Source organism: Pelobates fuscus, chromosome 12 (genome assembly GCF_036172605.1).
Source record: "Pelobates fuscus isolate aPelFus1 chromosome 12, aPelFus1.pri, whole genome shotgun sequence".
In the NCBI taxonomy this organism is placed as follows: domain Eukaryota; kingdom Metazoa; phylum Chordata; class Amphibia; order Anura; family Pelobatidae; genus Pelobates; species Pelobates fuscus.
The window spans coordinates 103089784-103108251 of NC_086328.1; the positions used below are offsets into that span (position 1 = coordinate 103089784).

The 18468-nt window shown below is 43.3% G+C and overlaps 1 protein-coding gene across 1 annotated transcript; it reads left to right on the forward strand.

The window, feature by feature from the left end:
• Window positions 1-330: 330 nt before the first annotated feature.
• PSMA1 (proteasome 20S subunit alpha 1) lies at window positions 331-16860 on the forward strand. The gene is made up of 10 exons (XM_063438417.1): window positions 331-440; window positions 3523-3567; window positions 7791-7892; window positions 8166-8269; window positions 8396-8484; window positions 13799-13869; window positions 13962-14091; window positions 14483-14562; window positions 16070-16174; window positions 16585-16860. The coding sequence occupies exons 1-10, from the start codon at window positions 438-440 to the stop codon at window positions 16639-16641; spliced, it is 786 nt and encodes a 261-aa protein (XP_063294487.1). The 5' UTR covers window positions 331-437; the 3' UTR covers window positions 16642-16860.
• The last annotated feature ends 1608 nt before the right edge of the window (window positions 16861-18468 follow it).

Here is an 18468-nt window from a genome sequence, read left to right on the forward strand (position 1 = left end):
CTTTATAAATAATAATCATCATAACAATGTTAACAGTTATCCCATAATCCAGTCCACACACAGGCTAGAAGAAGAGACTTTTGCCTGCAATGTCACTATTTAATGCATTGACAGTTATAGAATGACGTGTTTAGTAGAATAATCCTGGAAAGGAGATACTTTTATTTAATGTATTTAGTTTTATATTTTCCATCTAGCTCTCCTGTACACGTGTGTCAGCTCAATCTAAACAAAGTTTATTGAAGGATTAAAAAAAAAAAAAAAAAAAAAGAAGGCGGCGGGAAGCCAGTCGTGTGATTGTTGCTCGATCGCTCGGCGTTCGATGTGTTTTCCTTTTCCTGGGCAGGATTCCTCCAGCAGCTAGACGGGAGCAGCGGATCGCCGAGTGATCAGCATTATTCAGCAGCAGTGCACACCGGCAGTGAGTTCCTGTCACCATGGTAAGGCCGGACACCGCTCCTGGGGCTCACATCGGCCCTGATACCCCGCCTTTATATCCGGCCCCTTATACCCGGCTGGTTTATAGTACTGGCCCTGCCCTGAGCGAATACCTAGCGGACAGGCCTAGTGTAACGGCACAGCCTGCCTGCAGTAACTGGGGGGAGCCATGATCAGTCTCACCCGGCCCTGCATTATTATTATTATTATAGGGGGGGGGCTGCAGCACTGCTTTTAGTAACTGGGGGTCATTACTACCCCCCCCCCCTGGTAGACTGGGGGTCATTACTACCCCCCCCCCCCCTGGTAGACTGGGGGTCATTACTACCCCCCCCCCCCCCCCGGGAGACTGGGGGTCATTACTAGCCACCCCCCTGGGAGACTGGTGGTCATTACTAGCCACCCCCCTGGGAGACTGGTGGTCATTACTAGCCACCCCCCTGGGAGACTGGGGGTCATTACTAGCCACCCCCCTGGGAGACTGGGGGTCATTACTAGCCACCCCCCTGGGAGACTGGGGGTCATTACTAGCCACCCCCCTGGGAGACTGGGGGTCATTACTAGCCACCCCCCTGGGAGACTGGGGGTCATTACTAGCCACCCACCTGGGAGACTGGGGGTCATTACTAGCCACCCACCTGGGAGACTGGGGGTCATTACTAGCCACCCCCCTGGGAGACTGGGGGTCATTACTAGCCACCCCCCTGGGAGACTGGGGGTCATTACTAGCCACCCCCCTGGGAGACTGGGGGTCATTACTAGACACCCCCCTGGTGGACTGGGGGTCATTACTAGACACCCCCCTGGTGGACTGGGGGTCATTACTAGACACCCCCCTGGTGGACTGGGGGTCATTACTAGACACCCCCCTGGTGGACTGGGGGTCATTACTAGACACCCCCCTGGTGGACTGGGGGTCATTACTAGACACCCCCCTGGTAGACTGGGGGTCATTACTAGACACCCCCCTGGTAGACTGGGGGTCATTACTAGACACCCCCCTGGTAGACTGGGGGTCATTACTAGACACCCCCCTGGTAGACTGGGGGTCATTACTAGCCACCCCCTTGGAGACTGGGGGTCATTACTAGCCACCCCCTTGGAGACTGGGGGTCATTACTAGCCACCCCCCTGGTAGACTGGGGGTCATTACTAGCCACCCCCCTGCTTGGAGAACCAGGCTAGGTAACCATAACTCGACACATTTGTTCTCCCTGCTCCATTGTCTCTGGCTATCCAGTGTTTCTGACAGGGGTCGGTATTCTTTCAGAAATTAGCTCTCAGCTGCTGCAGAACCTCTTGGTTTATAGAGCCCCTTTGTTGGGGTTTTATTTTGCTTTTTAAGCAAGAAGTGCAAGAAGTGCTCTGTCTGTTTCATACAGGTTCTGCAGCAGCTGTGTTTAGTGCAGGGAAAGGCAACCCTCGGCACTCCAGATGTTGTGGACTACATCCCCCATAATCCTGGAAAAGCATCATGGGAGGTGTAGTCCAAAACATCTGGAGTGCCGAAGGTTGCCTATGCCTGAGTGGCTGGAAGGTGAGTGTCTGTTAACCCTTGGAGTGACAGCGATTTGTTAGCCTGGAACAGGCTTCATAGCAAAGTTCACAGCAGTCGGAGTCCCAAGTGTTAGCTGTGTACAAGTTAATTTCATATATTAGAATAATTAATAGGAATGTTGTCTAATTACATTATCCTTTAACCCCTTAAGGACCAAACTTCTGGAATAAAAGGGAATCATGACATGTCACACATGTCATGTGTCCTTAAGGGGTTAACCAGTTTGCAAAGTTGATTTGAAGTATGTAATAATCAAGGTGGGATAAAACTAGTCTGTCTTTCTTATTGCTATTTAGTGTGAGAATGGTTTGTGGCATTATATGCTAGCATAATTTAAATATACACGTGTTACTTTCCTGTGAACATAATTTCATTAACCATTGTCATTAGTGTTCATTAGAAACAATAATAGTTTTTTTTTGTTTAATTGTTTTATGAATAATATTTCAAAATGTAATTAACATAGTAGATACTGTTACATTTCCTGCCTGAGCTGTGCTAGGCCCAGCCATGTCATCATGAGTTGGTAACAGAAAGTGAAAGTAAACAACGTTCTTCTAGTATAAGTATGTTTATTCTTTTTAGTCCTGCTTTTTTATTATTAGCTTTTATATACCACCAACTTTTTCCGTAATGCTTTATGTTGGTGGTGTTATATAACAAAAAATAACTGACAGATGAAATAATGTTGGCAGACACAAGAGGTTTAGAGAGCCCTGTTTATTCAAGCTTACTGTGGTCTTTACATTCTATAAATGTATCAATCATCCATTTATTACTCTTCCACTTTGCTGTTCTATATGAGACCCCCAAGAATCTATGGATTTTGTACTCTTAAATGTAATATATTACTGATGGGTGCAATAGAACTGTAAGCTGAATATTTCAAATTAGTAATTTGGCATATACTGGGCATTGGTATAATATTATTATTTATAAAGCGCCAACAAACTTCGCAGCGCTGTACAGTGGGATATGAGACTAGAATAAAGGTACCGGAGTAACTATAGGCGAAACACCGATGCTGTTGTGCTTAACTGGGATCAGGGAGGCTATCGGTGTTTTTGTGGCTTTTTCTAGGTACTGCACATTAGAAGGGCAGTTTGCAGCACCTTTATGTTGCTGTGAATCTCTAGAAATAATCTGCGATTCTGATGGCTTCATTAATTATAAATCAAACAACACAAAATGAATCACTTTGTTTGTTACTCCGGTTAGGAAAACTTTGATCTACACACCGGCTGGACGTTCTGTTCTATTCTGGACATAACTGTGCCTGAATGAATTCTGATTCTTTCTAGATATGATAAAACAATTGTGCTGTCACTATATATAGTATATGACAATAGTATACTCATAGGAATTCTATTCCAAAGCCATAGGGCCATTGCAGTAAACCTGTTTAATTAGCAGAAATTACAAATTGCTTGTGTACAAAGTGTAACCTGCCCTGTTCCACAGGGAGCAGTGCATACATAAAACGTTTGTTTACAATGATGTATTTTTCACTCTTCTGTTTTCTCTAGTTTCGCAACCAGTATGATAATGATGTCACTGTATGGAGCCCTCAGGTACGTGTAGTTCACTGCTTGTCATTTATACTTCTGCCAAATGACTGGGACAGATATTAACGATAGACTCTGATTATGTAAATATAAGCAGTAAAAATGAAAAATTTTAATCAATCCATTTTATTTATTTATTTTTAACATTCTTTTTTGTGTGGGGTTTTTTTTTTTCTTCCCAAAGGTAAGTACAATTATAATAGATGGAAAAACAAGGCATATACATGTTCATTACAGTACAGTGGGTGTCATACATTGTGTAGTTCATACATAATATTTAAAAAATTACTTAGAACAACATTACATGAACCAAACAAAAGGTTGATGTAGGGCACAGGCCTTGTGTCATGTTGTTCTTTCTGAGCCCTTGCTATATTATTTAGGTTTTTTGCTTGGGTCCGCATTTTGCTGGTGATCTTGGGAGTAGCCTTATGTTGGCATTTCATGACACTGATATGGTGTTTATATTGTCTGGGATGTTGGTTCTCTTGAGTCAACTCCCCTTAAAGGGACATTATATAGTCACCTGAACAACTTTAGCTTAATGAAGCAGTTTTGGTGTATAGAACATGCCCCTGCAGCCTTACTGCTCAATTCTCTGCCATTTAGGAGTTAAATCCCTTTGTTTATGAACCCTAGTCACACCTCCCTGCATGTGACTTGCACAGCCTTCCATAAACACTTCCTGTAAAGAGAGCCCTATTTAGACTTTCTTTATTGCAAGTTCTGTTTATTTAAGATTTTCTTATCCCCTGCTATGTTAATAGCTTGCTAGACCCTGCAAGAGCCTAATGTATGTGATTAAAGTTCAATTTAGAGATTGAGATACAATTACTTAAGGTAAATTACATCTGTTTTAAAGTGAAACCAGTTTTTTTTTTTTTTCCATGCAGGCGCTGTCAATCATAGCCAGGGGAGGTGTGGCTAGGGCTGCATAAACAGAAACAAAGTGATTTAACTCCTAAATGACAGTGAATTGAGCAGTGAAATTGCAGGGGAATGATCTATACACTAAAACTGCTTTATTTAGCTAAAGTAATTTAGGTGACTATAGTGTTCCTTTAAGGAGGTGTCGGTATCCTCTACAGCAAATGGGACACCTGACGCTGCTTGCTCCCACCAACAGTCCTAGGCGGTGTCGTCTACCAGTGTCCCATGGATTTAAGTAGCATCTTTTAGAACAGCAAAGACTCCCATTGGCTCATTGATCCCTTTTGTTATGATATTTTCTGCACCACTTCTTGTTTCCTACAGTATGGATGTCTGGCTCCTAATTCACTGAGTTCAGTTTGGCTGAGCCAGCATGCTTTACTGTCTGGCTCACTCATAATAAAATATCCCACGTTCCTCTTCATCTACATGTTTGCAATGGTTTAGTTACACCATCTTTAAATGGAAAAAATATATTTAAAGGGGATGCTGTCATATTCTAGAAACATTAAGTGTTTGTATGTGGCAGGCTAAAGAGCAGACTGCAGCTCCCATTAGTCTTAGGCGGCCACTTGCTTTTACTTTAATTTTTTTTTTTTTTAATTCTTTATTTTATTCATGCATGAATTAACAGTTGGGTCAGTAGCGCAATGATAGTGATGTGTGACCATACATTAACAATTGGTAACACGGCATTGGAAATACTATGCACATTTTTTGAGAAAGTAAAAGTAACGAACATGTTGAAGCAAGATGCGTCAATGGCTAGGAATGTGTGGTGTTTGCTGTTTAGTTTAACACTGAGTAGTTAAAGATATTAAGGTAGCATGCGAGGACCTTGGTAGAGACATGAGTAGGCTAGTGCGCGTGGGTCAGTGCATTTAGCTTAGCGATAGTAATGTCAGGTGTATGCTCTGTGTGTGCTTATAGTGGGCTAGTAAAGACCCGAGTAGATCTGTGCATGTGGGATTTTGTAGCTTATCTGCGGCATGGGGGCATCTAAACCTACAGCTTGGCTATGGTTAGTGTGACACGTGGGTATTAAGAGGTACAGTGGTTAGGTTAACTTGGTAAGAATCAAACTATAGTAACGTTGTGCTGTGTAATGCTAGTCAGTCATTTCAGTGAGTGACTGCTGGGTGTATAAGGCTATTCAAACTTTGTGCAATATCTGGATGCTCAATATATAAACATGCACGGCTTAACAGTAGTCTAAACATTAACTGAAAGCACGGCAGATAGGCACAGGAGCGAGTAAAAACAGTGCGTTAAGTATAAATGATACAGCTATATTATGCATTATCATGGTATTGGAGCCTGCAGGATCGTAGTCCACTCCAGGTTAGTACAAGATTCCATTGTAGATCGCTAGCTGGGGCTGCGTCGGAAAATTGGGTAGCAATGACCATCCCTAAAAATATAGTACATCTGTATAAGTCCTTAGCTGGATGGATGGATTGTGCTAGCGTCCCATGGTAGCCGTATTGGAGCCCAGTAGAAAGTGGAACAGTAATCCAGATGATGGTTAGTTAAGTCCCAGGGGTTATAGGTTGCTCAGCGAGGGCAGGTGCGTGGTCTGGGATAGCCAGGTAATGGCAGTGCCGGGGTTGGGGCGCAGGCGCCTCAGTTCTGTTTAGGTGGTGACCGCGGCGTAAGTGACTGGTGTGAGGTTTTGGGGTACAAATGGGGCACTGTTCGCTGGGTCCAAGCTGTGAGTCGGTGCGGTGGGGGCCCGGAGGCCCGCTTGGAGGAGTGAGTCCCAAGTTAGGCCCAAGGCCTGTAGTAGTTCCGATGCGTCCTGTGGGTCGTGAATTTGGTAGGTTGTCTCACCCCGCTGCACAAGGAGTGTGGCGGTGAGGGGTCGGAACGATCTACGCCACGCCAGGATTCTCCTTGACAGGTCACTGTAAAAGGTCAACTTCGCATTCTCAAATTGTAAGGGGGTTTTTCCCCGGAGGGCGGTGAGGACCGTTGTTTTGTCCATTCCGTTTTTAAAGCTCAGTATTGTGTCCCTTGTGGCTGAGTCTGGGGCCCTGGCGGGTTTTGGGATCCGGAAGAGGCCTGTGGGTATGATAGGTTTAGTATGACCTGGGGGCAGTATGTTAGTCAGGAGGCGTTTGATTGTGTGCGGGAGTTTGGTCTCCGGCAGCTCCTCTGGAATACCTCAGATCTTAATGTTGTGTCTCCTTCTCGTGTCCTCCTGGGCATCCAAGCGCCGTTCAAGCAGTGTGTTTTTGCGGCTCAGATCCCGCATGTCACTTTGCAGTGTGGCGGTAGTGCGCTGGTGGTCTTGAGAGGAGGCCTCCAGCACAGTAATGCTGCCTGTCAGGCCCTGCAGTTCTCCTCTTAATGCAGTGACGTCCGCGAGAATATTCTTTTGCAGATCTGCCAGTAGGGCTTTTAGCACCCCGGTGGTCACGAGGTCGGCATCAGGGTCAGTCCTTGTTTTGGGTCTGGTGTTGGGAGGTATTCCTTATCCGCTTCCTCTGAATAGTCGTCCGAGAAATCCGTGCAGCCTCCGTGGAGCGCCGCCATATTGGCTTCACTCGGGCCGCATGCTTGCCTCCACATTTCCCCTATTGTGAGCCCAGGGACCGGTTTATCTGGCGACTATTTCTTAGTTTTGCATCCCATGGAGCTGGTGGGGTTCCTGTGCGTAGTCAGCTTTTAATGGGGGTGATGTTTAGGCTTGGTTTCTTATTATTTTTTTTAACTAGTAATGATTCATTGGAATTGTAGGAGGCAGTGGTACGTGATTAGTCCTGATGTTCAAATATAGTTAAAGGAACACAAATGTGTATTCCTGACACTTTTTACACCATTTAAGTTTGTCACCCCCCCCCCCTTTTCCTCCCTGTGAAAAATACTTTACTTGCCTTTTTTCAGTGCTCAGCATGTCTCTTTGTGGCTGGCGCTGCCCATGCATTGGGAGGCTATTACGCATGTGTGACAAAACGCTGTGCTATGCCAATACGCATCTCTTCATAGAGATGCATTGAATCATCTCTATGAGGAATGCCTGATTTACTGATTCACTCCTAGTTAAAGGGACACTATATTCACCAGAACAACTACAGATTAATGTAGTTGTTCTGGTGTCTATAGCCTGACCCTTCAGGCATTTTAACGTAAACACTGCCTTTTCAGAGAAAAGTCAGTGTTTGCATCGCTGCCTAGTAGCACCTGCTACTCGAATTTCCTTCGGGTTGGATTATAGCTTTGTAAGATGTGATAGTCATGATTCAAAAGTCAGAGAATTTTGCACCTGTTTTAATATTTCACCTTCAACTTTCCACCAGGGTCGAATTCACCAGATTGAATATGCCATGGAGGCTGTAAAGCAGGGTTCTGCTACAGTGGGTCTAAAGTCTAAAACCCACGCTGTGCTTGTAGCGTTAAAGGTAAGTGTAATTGCTTCCCTGAATATTCAGGAGTGAATGAAAGCTTAGTGAATGATTCAATACCGATGGCGTTACTGGCAGTTAAAATATAGCTGGTTTGGGTGGAAGAGTGTAGCCTGGTAATAACAATAGTTGGTGATTCTGTGACTCCGTTTGCTCTCTGTCACTTTGGTTTGTTTTATGGTTTGATGCGCAGAAAGAGTAAAAGAGGATTTTAGCCAGAACTCAGTGCTGTACATGGAATCTAGATCCAGCTTGTACTTTATTTTGCAGAGAGCCCAGTCTGAGTTGGCTGCACATCAGAAGAAGATTCTGAATGTAGACAATCACGTTGGCATCTCCATTGCTGGACTTACAGCAGATGCTCGACTGCTATGGTGAGAACATTTCTCTTCTTGTATGTTTCATTTCCAGCATGCTCTTTTATTATCTATTTGTGAAGGGTTGATTAGGATTCCCTGTTACCCTTTCAGCCTCTGATCTACGTTGTTTATGTTTTGCAGTAACTTCATGCGCCAGGAGTGTCTAGATTCCAGATTTGTGTTTGACCGTCCACTTCCTGTGTCTCGTCTCGTGTCTTTGGTTGGAAGCAGTATCCTTATCGTTGCTATTTCTGCAGCTTAGGGCATCATCTACCAAGCTGTGCCACTTTGCCATCTGATCTGAGTGTATAAAAACACAGTCCGTACTTTATGACTGTGGACAATATTAGTGCATACAACATTTACTTCTCATATTTTCGTTAAGAGTATATATTTCCTCTAAGGTTTAGCGACTGATGTATCGATAATCAGTTTTACTATCTCTCTCAACTCCTGTTCCCACAAATTACTAGTGTTCTGGCCTAATCAGATTCCAAATAAATGGCAATGTGAACTTAGAAGGGCCCTACACTGTCCAAATACAAAATAAAAATCATTGCATAGTAGATATACCACCAGTGAAAACATGTATTGAATTTTATATATTCTTTCATTGACGTTGATCTTAAAAGCTGCTTGCAATAGCTGCAGATATCTTGTCTGCAGCCTTTGTAAGCTCTCCCCTCTGAATCCGTCTCAGACTTTCTGTGGCTGGCCAATCACAGCTATCCCGATGAAGCTTAATGAGAAGTCTTTGCAAGGCAGTTGCTCTGGTCAATTGCAGCCTCTTGAGTTTAGCTCCACTGAGCTAAACAAACCAGGAAGTAACAGGACCTGTTATCTGCTTGGAAGCCAAAGGGGTGTAACCAGGTTAATTTATAACAATATCCGTCTTAAATTATGAACATTTCTTTAGAAAGCTTTACTTTTTGTAAAACTAGAAGAGGACACACTCTTCACACATAAATCATTTCAGCAGATTAAAGCGCTTTAGGTGTTTGGAGTTTCACTTTAATGCATGGGCAGCCCTGCAGAAAGATCTCCTTAATTGCATGCCAGAGCTTGCAATGGTCAGATTTAATGGCAGTGCAAGCCCTCATTCCGAGATAAAGATAAATTCCCCATCACATGTTTTAGTTTTTTCCCTTTCTGTTTCCTTTTTTTGTGTTAAATCTGTTTTTATTTAGGTCAACACAATAAGCATAAATAAAGCTTAAACAATGGATTTGTTATGGAAAAATATGTCCTCTGAAGCCATGTAACGTGGAGAACATATTCAGGTTTAAGTCGCGGTACACACATTTACATAATCAACATATACAGTAGTAACTGTAGGTAATTATGCAGTGAGTGGATAAGGGTGACGTGTTACCTTGTGGATTTATAACTCAAGTGATTAGGTACACAGACCTATCATATGATTTGTTCAAATAGCGCTTAGTCTATTGTGACTCTAACATGGATATTATGAATGCCTATAATATAAGCATTAATAGTAGTAACTTAAACGTTGTGTCAGAGAACAGACGGCTTACATGTAACATAAAAATGAAACCAACACTGATGCAGCAGGTGTATAAAAAATAATTGCAGTTGGCCTGCGAGATAGGTGGCAGCCATCTAGTGGAGCCGTGCCCCGAGCCAACAGCATCCGCCACCAGGGTAGGTTTCAGCTTTGTGTCTTCTGTTTCCTGGTGCGGGGGATCGGCATGTGTACTGACTGACTCGTGGTCGTCCGAGTCTGGTCTTGCGGCCGTGGGTAGGCCTTGAAGGTCGTTTGCGGTGCTTCCAGCCTGCTTTTGGGTTCCGTTTGGCAGCATCTTAAAGCTGGCGGTATCCTCCACCCTGTTTCAGCGGGTAATCAGGTCTTTGTGCCTTCTGTGGTCATTTCAAAGCCTTTGTTTGTTTGTTTAGGCCTGGAGCCACATTAGTTTGCTTCCAGGCAGCTCGGCGGCCTGGCCCGGCCCCGCCCCCTGTTTCCTTTTTTTGTATTTGTTTTAAATTTACATTTCTAAGTGCCTGCTATCATCCTTGGTCCTCTAAGAATGTAATGAAGGCTTCACTATTAATTCACGATAAAATAAAATACATTCATTAGGCTTGCTCCATCTCTGGCATGTAGCTAAAATCCTAACCTATACATGCTCTATAGACCACATATCCTTCCTGTCATGTGCACCCCTGCCACTCAACAGACAGCAATTGCCCAGAGCACCTGCTTTGTAAAGACTTCTCCTTGAAGTGCATTGGGAAGTCTGTGATTGGAAGCAAGCCAAGATATCTCAAAACACAAATTAAATTGATTATTATTATTTTTTTTTTAGGAGATGCTCTGTTTTCTTTTACATTCATATTAGACCTAATCCAGTTCAGACAAGGCACAAACATGACTCCTATTGCAAAAGAAGAGGTCTCTCTATGTGGATTGCCAGGTGTAATGGGCAGAGCTTATAACAATGATTGACAGGCAGCTAAGATGGAGGCGCCCAGATGCAGGATAAAGATCTGTGGATTTTTTTTTTAATTCTTTATTTTTCGTTTTTGGTGCTTGATATTGTAGTTTCGCATACAGGTGTGCACGTAAGTGCCCCAAATATACAATAGAGATACAATTTCGTTTAAGTTTCGCACCAATTTTGGGTCAAGCAATAACATTCAGAAATAACATCAACATATTAAACATTAAATGATGCACTGTCTAGGTGAGTCAGTATGTTTCGTGCATTTAGGGTGAAGCCTTATGTTTGGTATCAGTGCCAGTACCTGCGGGTTGTGGGTTTGTTGCTATTAGCGCTCCGCGTGAGCGGTGGTGTGTTGACATGCTTATGGTGTCTGTGTTGCAGTAAAGCTGTGTTCAATTGTCTAGTTCTTCATGTCATGCTGAGTGAGGGGGATCTGCAGCAGGTGGCGTTTTGCATTGAGTGATTACCCCTAACCAAGGGGGGGGGGGGGGTTTTACATAAAGTAAACATTATAGTTCCAGTATGAAAGGTATGCCACTATTGTGTTGGTAGGGTTCGTGGTATCGTTTCATATCCTTCACGGCACCGGTTGTTGTGATCCGCCTTGTCCCGGTTCAAACGGGGTAGAGTTCTCAGGGATCCAGGCCCTCGTCTGAGGTCTGTTCTGTGTCGCGTTCGTGGGGTTAGATAGTCCCAGGGTATCTAGGAGGGGTGTTGCTTCCTCCACCGAAGTTAGAACATGTGTTGTTTCTTTGTGTGTGATCTCCAAAGTTCCGTTTGCGCCCCACCTGTAAGCTATGTTTGCTGAGCGTAGTTGTGTGGTGAGCGGACCATAGGTTTTGCGCCACAAGAGGGTGGCTTTAGATAGGTCTTGGAAGAATGTTAATGAGGAGTCCTCAAATAGCATTGGTGTCTTGCCTTTCAGCCCCGCCATTATGTGTAGTTTGTCTTGTACAGTGACGCATCTGAGGATGACATCTCTGGCCGGTGGGTTTTTTAGGTGAGGGGTGCTGGGTAAGCGGTATACTCCGTCTATTGTGATTTTCTTTGCGAGTGAGTGTGGTAGTCAGCAGGCGCCTGACATAGTGTGGCAGCTCGTCTGCAGATATCGTCATAGGTATGCCCCGGATCTTGATGTGGGAGCGGCGCTGTCTGTCTTCAATGGTTGACATTTTAATTGCCAGGTAGGTATGTTGTTGCTGTATTTGTTTCATGGTGTCTTCCATTTGGGTCATGTGAGTGTGGACTTTCACCACTTCTTCCTCCGTGTTTCGCACCCTTTCTGCGACTGTGTGTAGTTCAGTCTTAAGGATGGCTGAGTCTGCGGCAAGGAGTTTGTGGATCTCTGTTAGAAGGATTTTGAGATCTCGTTTTGGTGGTTGGGGCTGAGTCATCTGTGGACTCCGGTGGTGGTGCCCGTTGCTCTTGTGAAGGCCCTGGGGAGTCAGGTCTGTGCAGTGTAGTGGTGTGTGCACTCATCTGCTGCAGTGCCTGGGTGTGCTCCTGAGGGTCAGGGCCCTGGTTTGCCTGGATTTGGGGCCTTGTATGTGGTGGCGTCAGGGAGTGCTCAGGGGGGGTAGGGTCTGGTGGTTTCATGTGGGTTGCCTTGTCCGTCTGTCGTGTCTGAGACAGCAGGCCAGTTAGATTGGGGCTCTGTTGAGCTGTATTGGGTGCCTGGGCGGGGTCCGGCCTGTCTGCTGTGGCAGCTGGCTTGGAGTTAGTAGGCCGTTGTAGCTTGGCCCCTATATCCCTGTCCCCAGGTGTACCTTGCGGTTTTTGAGAGCGGCGCCCCATGGCTGGTGTGTGAGCAGGGACGATGGGTTGGTCCCACAGATAGTGGTCGTTCCTGAACTCTGTCGGGTTTCCGCACAGGATTTCCGCGAGGCCGGGGATCGCTGGTGTTTGGTAGGCCCCGTTTTTCGGTCTCCTCTACTGCAGCCGTTGCGACTGAAAGAAACGCATCGGGTGGTGCAGTGAATTGTGCCGGTGCCCGTTTGGTAAGTGGCAAGGCTGGATGGGTGCTGGATACTTTGATGTTCGTGGATGTAGTTTTGGAAGTTGGGAGCTTAGCGAAATGGCGTCCGCTCGGGTCTAGTAGCAGGCTCCGCCCCCCAAGATCTGTGGATTTATACATTTTATAGGGAAGCTATAGTGCCAAGAAAACAAACTTGTTTTCCTGGCACCATAGCTACCCCCTTTGTCAAGGCTCCAATAGAGTTAACCCTAGCAGGTAATTATTGCAGTTTCTTAAAAACTGCGACAATTATTTGCTTGGGGTTAAGGGACCTGGTACAGTGCACCCAGACAACTTCAATGAGCTGAAGTAGACTGGGTGCCTATAGTGTTCCTTTAATTTCATTTTTCACACCTCACAATCACATACTTGTTAAATACAGGAATAAATAAACATAACATTAAAAATTATTAAAGGGACACTGATCACCAGAATTACTACAGGGTTTTGGTGTCTATAGCCTGTCCCTGCAGATTGAGTATTGTAAACTCGACCTTTAAAGAAAAGAGACTGTTTTACATTGTTGCTTAATAACATTTGTGGCTAGACCAGTACAGTGAGGGAGAAAAGGTAAGTTTAAAATCTTATTTTTCCACTCTGAGGGGGGCCGGGGACCCTAATACAGGTTTGTATTCCTAACAGTATACTGTTCCTTTAACCTTGCCAGGAATCAAACCTGTGGCTTTTTGCAGCTTTCTTACTTTTAGCAGTTGGATATAATGTCCGTTATATTTAAATATGCTGATTAAAGATGTGTATTGTACTCCCTTCAATTGATAAATTGGAGGAGCTTATCGCAATGGTTCACAGCACCTCCACATATTTCCTCGAAATCTGGGCTCCCTGCTTGGAGCAAAGAGGAGTCGCCTAACCCCCTCCACTGATTTTTATTTTTCTATTTGGTTATTTAGCCCATAAACTTTGCCTGTGTGAAATGCATACATATGTATCTTTTTCTGCTTAAAATTAATAATAAAAAAAAGGATCTTTCTCATTAAATAAAGACAGATGTGGATGATAGTCTTGGATAGAATATTTTATATGCATGTTTTCCTTAATGGTCTTAAGAAACACAAATCCCAACTCAGCGTTATGGGCGAAGACCGTATGGAGTTGGACTTCTCATTGCCGGTTTTGATGTGAGTGTGTTTAGACCATATTGTGTACATTCCAGCTGTTTGGTCCACACAGGTCCATCATTCACCTCTCTTAATCCCTCTTCTTTCTACAGGATATGGGTCCTCACATCTTCCAGACCTGTCCCTCTGCTAATTATTTTGATTGTAAAGCAATGTCGATCGGGGCCAGGTCGCAGTCAGCTCGCACATATCTGGAGAGACACATGTCAGAGTTCACGGACTGTGAGTGAATTCATTTATAACACTGTCACTTTGTGTTAGATTGTCTTTATTTACTGCCAGGTTTATTGAGTTAGTGTGTCGAAGCGTCTACTGAGAAAATCTAAATTAAACGATATCAATCCCTTTTATTAAAAAAAATAATGTGTAAAGATTTGACAAGTTCCCAACCAAAGGGTTTCTACCTGATTTAGACAAAATCGTGGACTATGCATGCGTTGTAGGATTTGTTTATTTTGCATTGCGTTAAGGGAATAAAAGGAACCACGAGCATCTCCTACTGTTTCCCCCTTGTTCTCGCCCTGGGCACTTGGATTGTACATAATGTTGCACTTTACAAATCCCATGGATCCTGTGAGCAGACTTTCTGACTGTTATTGCTCTGTTTCTGCAGGTAATCTAAATGAACTGGTGAAACATGGTCTACGTGCATTAAGGGAAACCCTCCCTGCTGAGCAGGACCTGACCACCAAGGTAATGTCTGGTTGCAGCAGGAGAGCTCCGCAGCTATTGACCTGTCTGCTGGACTCGCTCAAATGACCTTTGTGTGTTCAGAAATTATGTTTCTGAAATGAGTTTTAAAATGTTGTTTTAAAGAATGCCACGCTTACTGCTTTATTAAATGGGCACTCTAGACATTATAACATTACAACTCAAACTCTCTAAACCATTTTCAAACTGAGCTTTCCCTACGCCCACATCCCTGTCCCTTTGCTGCGGATAATGTAACGTGAAAGTGATCTTCTGCATTGTCTCAGATGATAAGATTGTCTGGAGGCAGCCTATCATTTGACGTACACAGTTAGATGAATAATGTAGAAGTTCACATTAGTTAAGCCCCAGCAGATGGGCTGGATGAGGTATCAGCAGAGTCCTGGTATTTGTAAAACTTCACAGAAAAACAAGATTGGATCTGTAGACCCTGTGCATCGTAATCTCCATTCTGAGTTGTAGTGGTTATAGTCTTCAGGGTACCCCTTTAAGCACTGCCAGTTCAAGTCGGGTGTCAGTCCCTTCCTGTTCAGTATTATATATTGGACCAGAGTGGACGTTCCAGGTAACCACAATCTGTTAACAATTTTTATATGTGCTTACAAATAAAAACTATATTATGCTAGCAGAATTCATGTATTGCCTGTAACGTGTTCTGTTGCTTGCTGGCGTTTAACACTTCGTGAATTGAACAATTTAGTTTTAATTTCATTGAAATCTATCCTGACTCGTGATGAGTTTTTATTTTATAATGCTCTAACCAAACAATTAAAGTAACACAGCCACTACATCTTTACGTACAATGTAAAACCTCTTCAGCATGCTAACACTGCTCAGCATTGGATTAGTGGATTATGGCAATTACTGTTTATTCACTGTATTCCCACAGTGCTTTACTATGAGAAACCTTGGATTGCAGAGAGTTCATCAATGTTGTTGATCTTGCAGTAGCAGGATTGGGCTGCAGTGACAGGATTTTTATAAAACACAGGGAGCCCTAAATCTAAAGCCGCTAAAGAACACATTTGATTTAAACTAATATATATTTATTTTTTAAAGTTGGTGTCATCTTGATGTCTTGATATTTAAGGTATTCTAGAATTCTTCAGTTAAACATTGCTTAACTTTGGTGGAACTCATAGAGCTGCCCGTGTTGTTGTAAATCTATTTCCATCATTGGATTGTTTTTCTTTTTATTTAATGATTCCTTTTCATCCTGTTGAGATGTGTAATTGCAAGTAAGTAGCAAGTGCATCTTGAGTGCATCTCAAAACCCACTCATTTATTTGCAGAAGGAAGCGAGTGAACAATTTCAGTTCTTTCCAAGCAAAAGTGTGTTTTGGCAGTCTGCCTTAAATTTGTTCAAACACAGGAAGTTCCAGCAAAATGGATCTTAGCTAAGATTTTGGAGGAGACTGCGATAAACAGGTGCAGAGGAAATGGTTTATAAATGTTGTTAAACGCCCACCCTCCTCTCCTTGTTCTGCAGAATGTTTCCATTGGTATTGTTGGAAAAGAATTGGAGTTCATGATCTATGATGATGATGAAGTTGCGCCTTTCCTAGAAGGTTTGGAGGAACGACCACAAAGAAAGGTATATGCTGGGCTATTGCCTTGTGAGGCTGCTTATTGAAGGGAACGTTATAAGGGTCTGTTACCATTTGCCACTTAAACTGTAGCACAACCAATACAATCTGTACATCGTGCTGACAGTTGTGTGGACAGGAAAAAGACTGGGAGGAAGGGAAAGCAGGTCCTATTTATTTATTCTGTATTACCTGAATTACCAATTTGTGTTGGGGGAATATACCCATAGTGATGCTGCCATGGATATGGTTGGGAAAACAATCAGGACAAATCAGGAGAAAAACCTAATTAAATTGGACTTTTGGCTCTGACGTATGATGTTACCAGATGGAAATGAGTTTTTTTGGGGTGTTTTTTTTTTTCCACCATTGCAATGTTAACATGTTCCGCTAAGTTCTTCTTTCTGTTCTCTTCCAGTCTGCTCCCCCGGCGGAGGATCCTGTGGACAAGCCAGAGGAGCCAATGGAGCACTAATGGTGCAGCCTGACTGCACTGGGGTGGTGATATCTGCAGCCCGCACTCCAAGTCTCCAAAGAAAATCATATGTAAATCTGATCTTAAGTACACATTCTGTAATCATTCAGAAAAACATCCATTGCCCAAATGGTGCGGAAAAGTGTATGTTTTGTATGATGCCATTTGCCTTTGTGGTTTGAAGGCAACTTTAATAAACATTTTTTTTTTTCGTTGAAAGTGTTATTTCTTTTTCTATTGACAAGCCAATTCAGTTCAGTTCATGTAAAACAAAATGAGCCTTAGCCTGAAAATGAGCCTTAGCAGAGAAAGCTAGTCTTTATCAGACAAGGGACAGGCAAACTGAATACAATTCCCATGATCCTCAGTCAACCAAAAAAATCTTCCACACCTCTGTAAAGTAGAGACTAGACTGACTATAATTAAAATAGCAGCCTAATACCTAATATTAATAATATTCCTGTTTAATGTATGTGGATAATTCCCTCTGAAAGAGAGAAGAGGTTTGACCAGGCTCTCATTCCTCTGCCCAAAAGGTCTTCCTAACATGTTTTGTGATGACCTCAAATGATTGCTTCTACCACTTGTACCGGGAAGCTATTCCAGGCATCCATTACTTCTTTTCCCTATGATCTGTATAATTTCTACTAGTGCCTCATATTGAACGTATGTATTATTTATATAGCGTCAACAAATTTTGCAAGGCTGTACAATGTAAGTCCCCCCCCCCCAACCCCTTGCGCCGGCTCATGCTCTGGTTTGACACAAATCTGCTTCCGAATATAGATACTGGATTAGATTATATAGCTTTAAAAACTATTACGCAAGATAGTTTGCATACTTTGTTAAATTAACTTTTTTTTTTAATGTATTGTGTGGGATTACCAATCTGAGAGTTTTTTGAATGGTACCAGTGAGCATATGCAATGCATTTACGGGCACGCATTATGCGAGAGGCGGTTGGTTTATAGTAATTAGAAAGGGGATTTCCCTACTTTTTTGTCCCTTGTGTTTACCCCCTAAAAGACAGGTGAGTTAGTCAGACCCTAAGATATGTGTCCTCACATCATCCATCAAAGAGTTAACTAGTAGGGCTGCACCGTTCCTGTGGAACTCACTTCCCTCCTCCGTTAGATGCTCACCCAGTCTTCACTCCTTCAAAAAAATCATTAAAAACACACTTCTTCATAAAAGCGTATCAATTACCGTATATACTCGAGTATAAGCCGACCCGAATATAAGCAGAGGGCCCCTAATTTTACCCCAAAAAACTGGGAAAACTTATTGACTCGAGTATAAGACTAGGGTGGGAAATGCAGCAGCTACTGGTAAATTTCTAAATAAAATTAGATCCTAAAACAATTATATTAATTGAATATTTATTTACAGTGTGTGTGTATATAATGAATGCAGTATGTGTGTGTGAGTGCAGTGTGTTGCAGAGCCTTGGTGGGGGGTGGGCATTTTTATTTTTTTAATTTTAATTATTATAATGGTAATATATTTTTTTTTGTTAGATTACCGTATATACTCGAGTATAAGCCGAGTTTTTCAGCACATTTTTTGTGCTGAAAAACCCCAACTCGGCTTATACTCGAGTCAGAGTCTGTATTATGGCAATTTACATTGCCATAATACAGACTGGGGGGAGAGGGGGGCTGTCAGAGATGTTACTTACCTTCACAGCAGCTCCTGTCAGCTCCCTTCTCCTCCGCGCCGTCCGTTCAGCACCTCGGTCAGCTCCCAGTGTAAGTCTCGCAAGAGCTGCGGCTCTCGCGAGACTTACACTGTGAGCTGACAGAAGAGCTGAATGGACGGCGCGGAGGA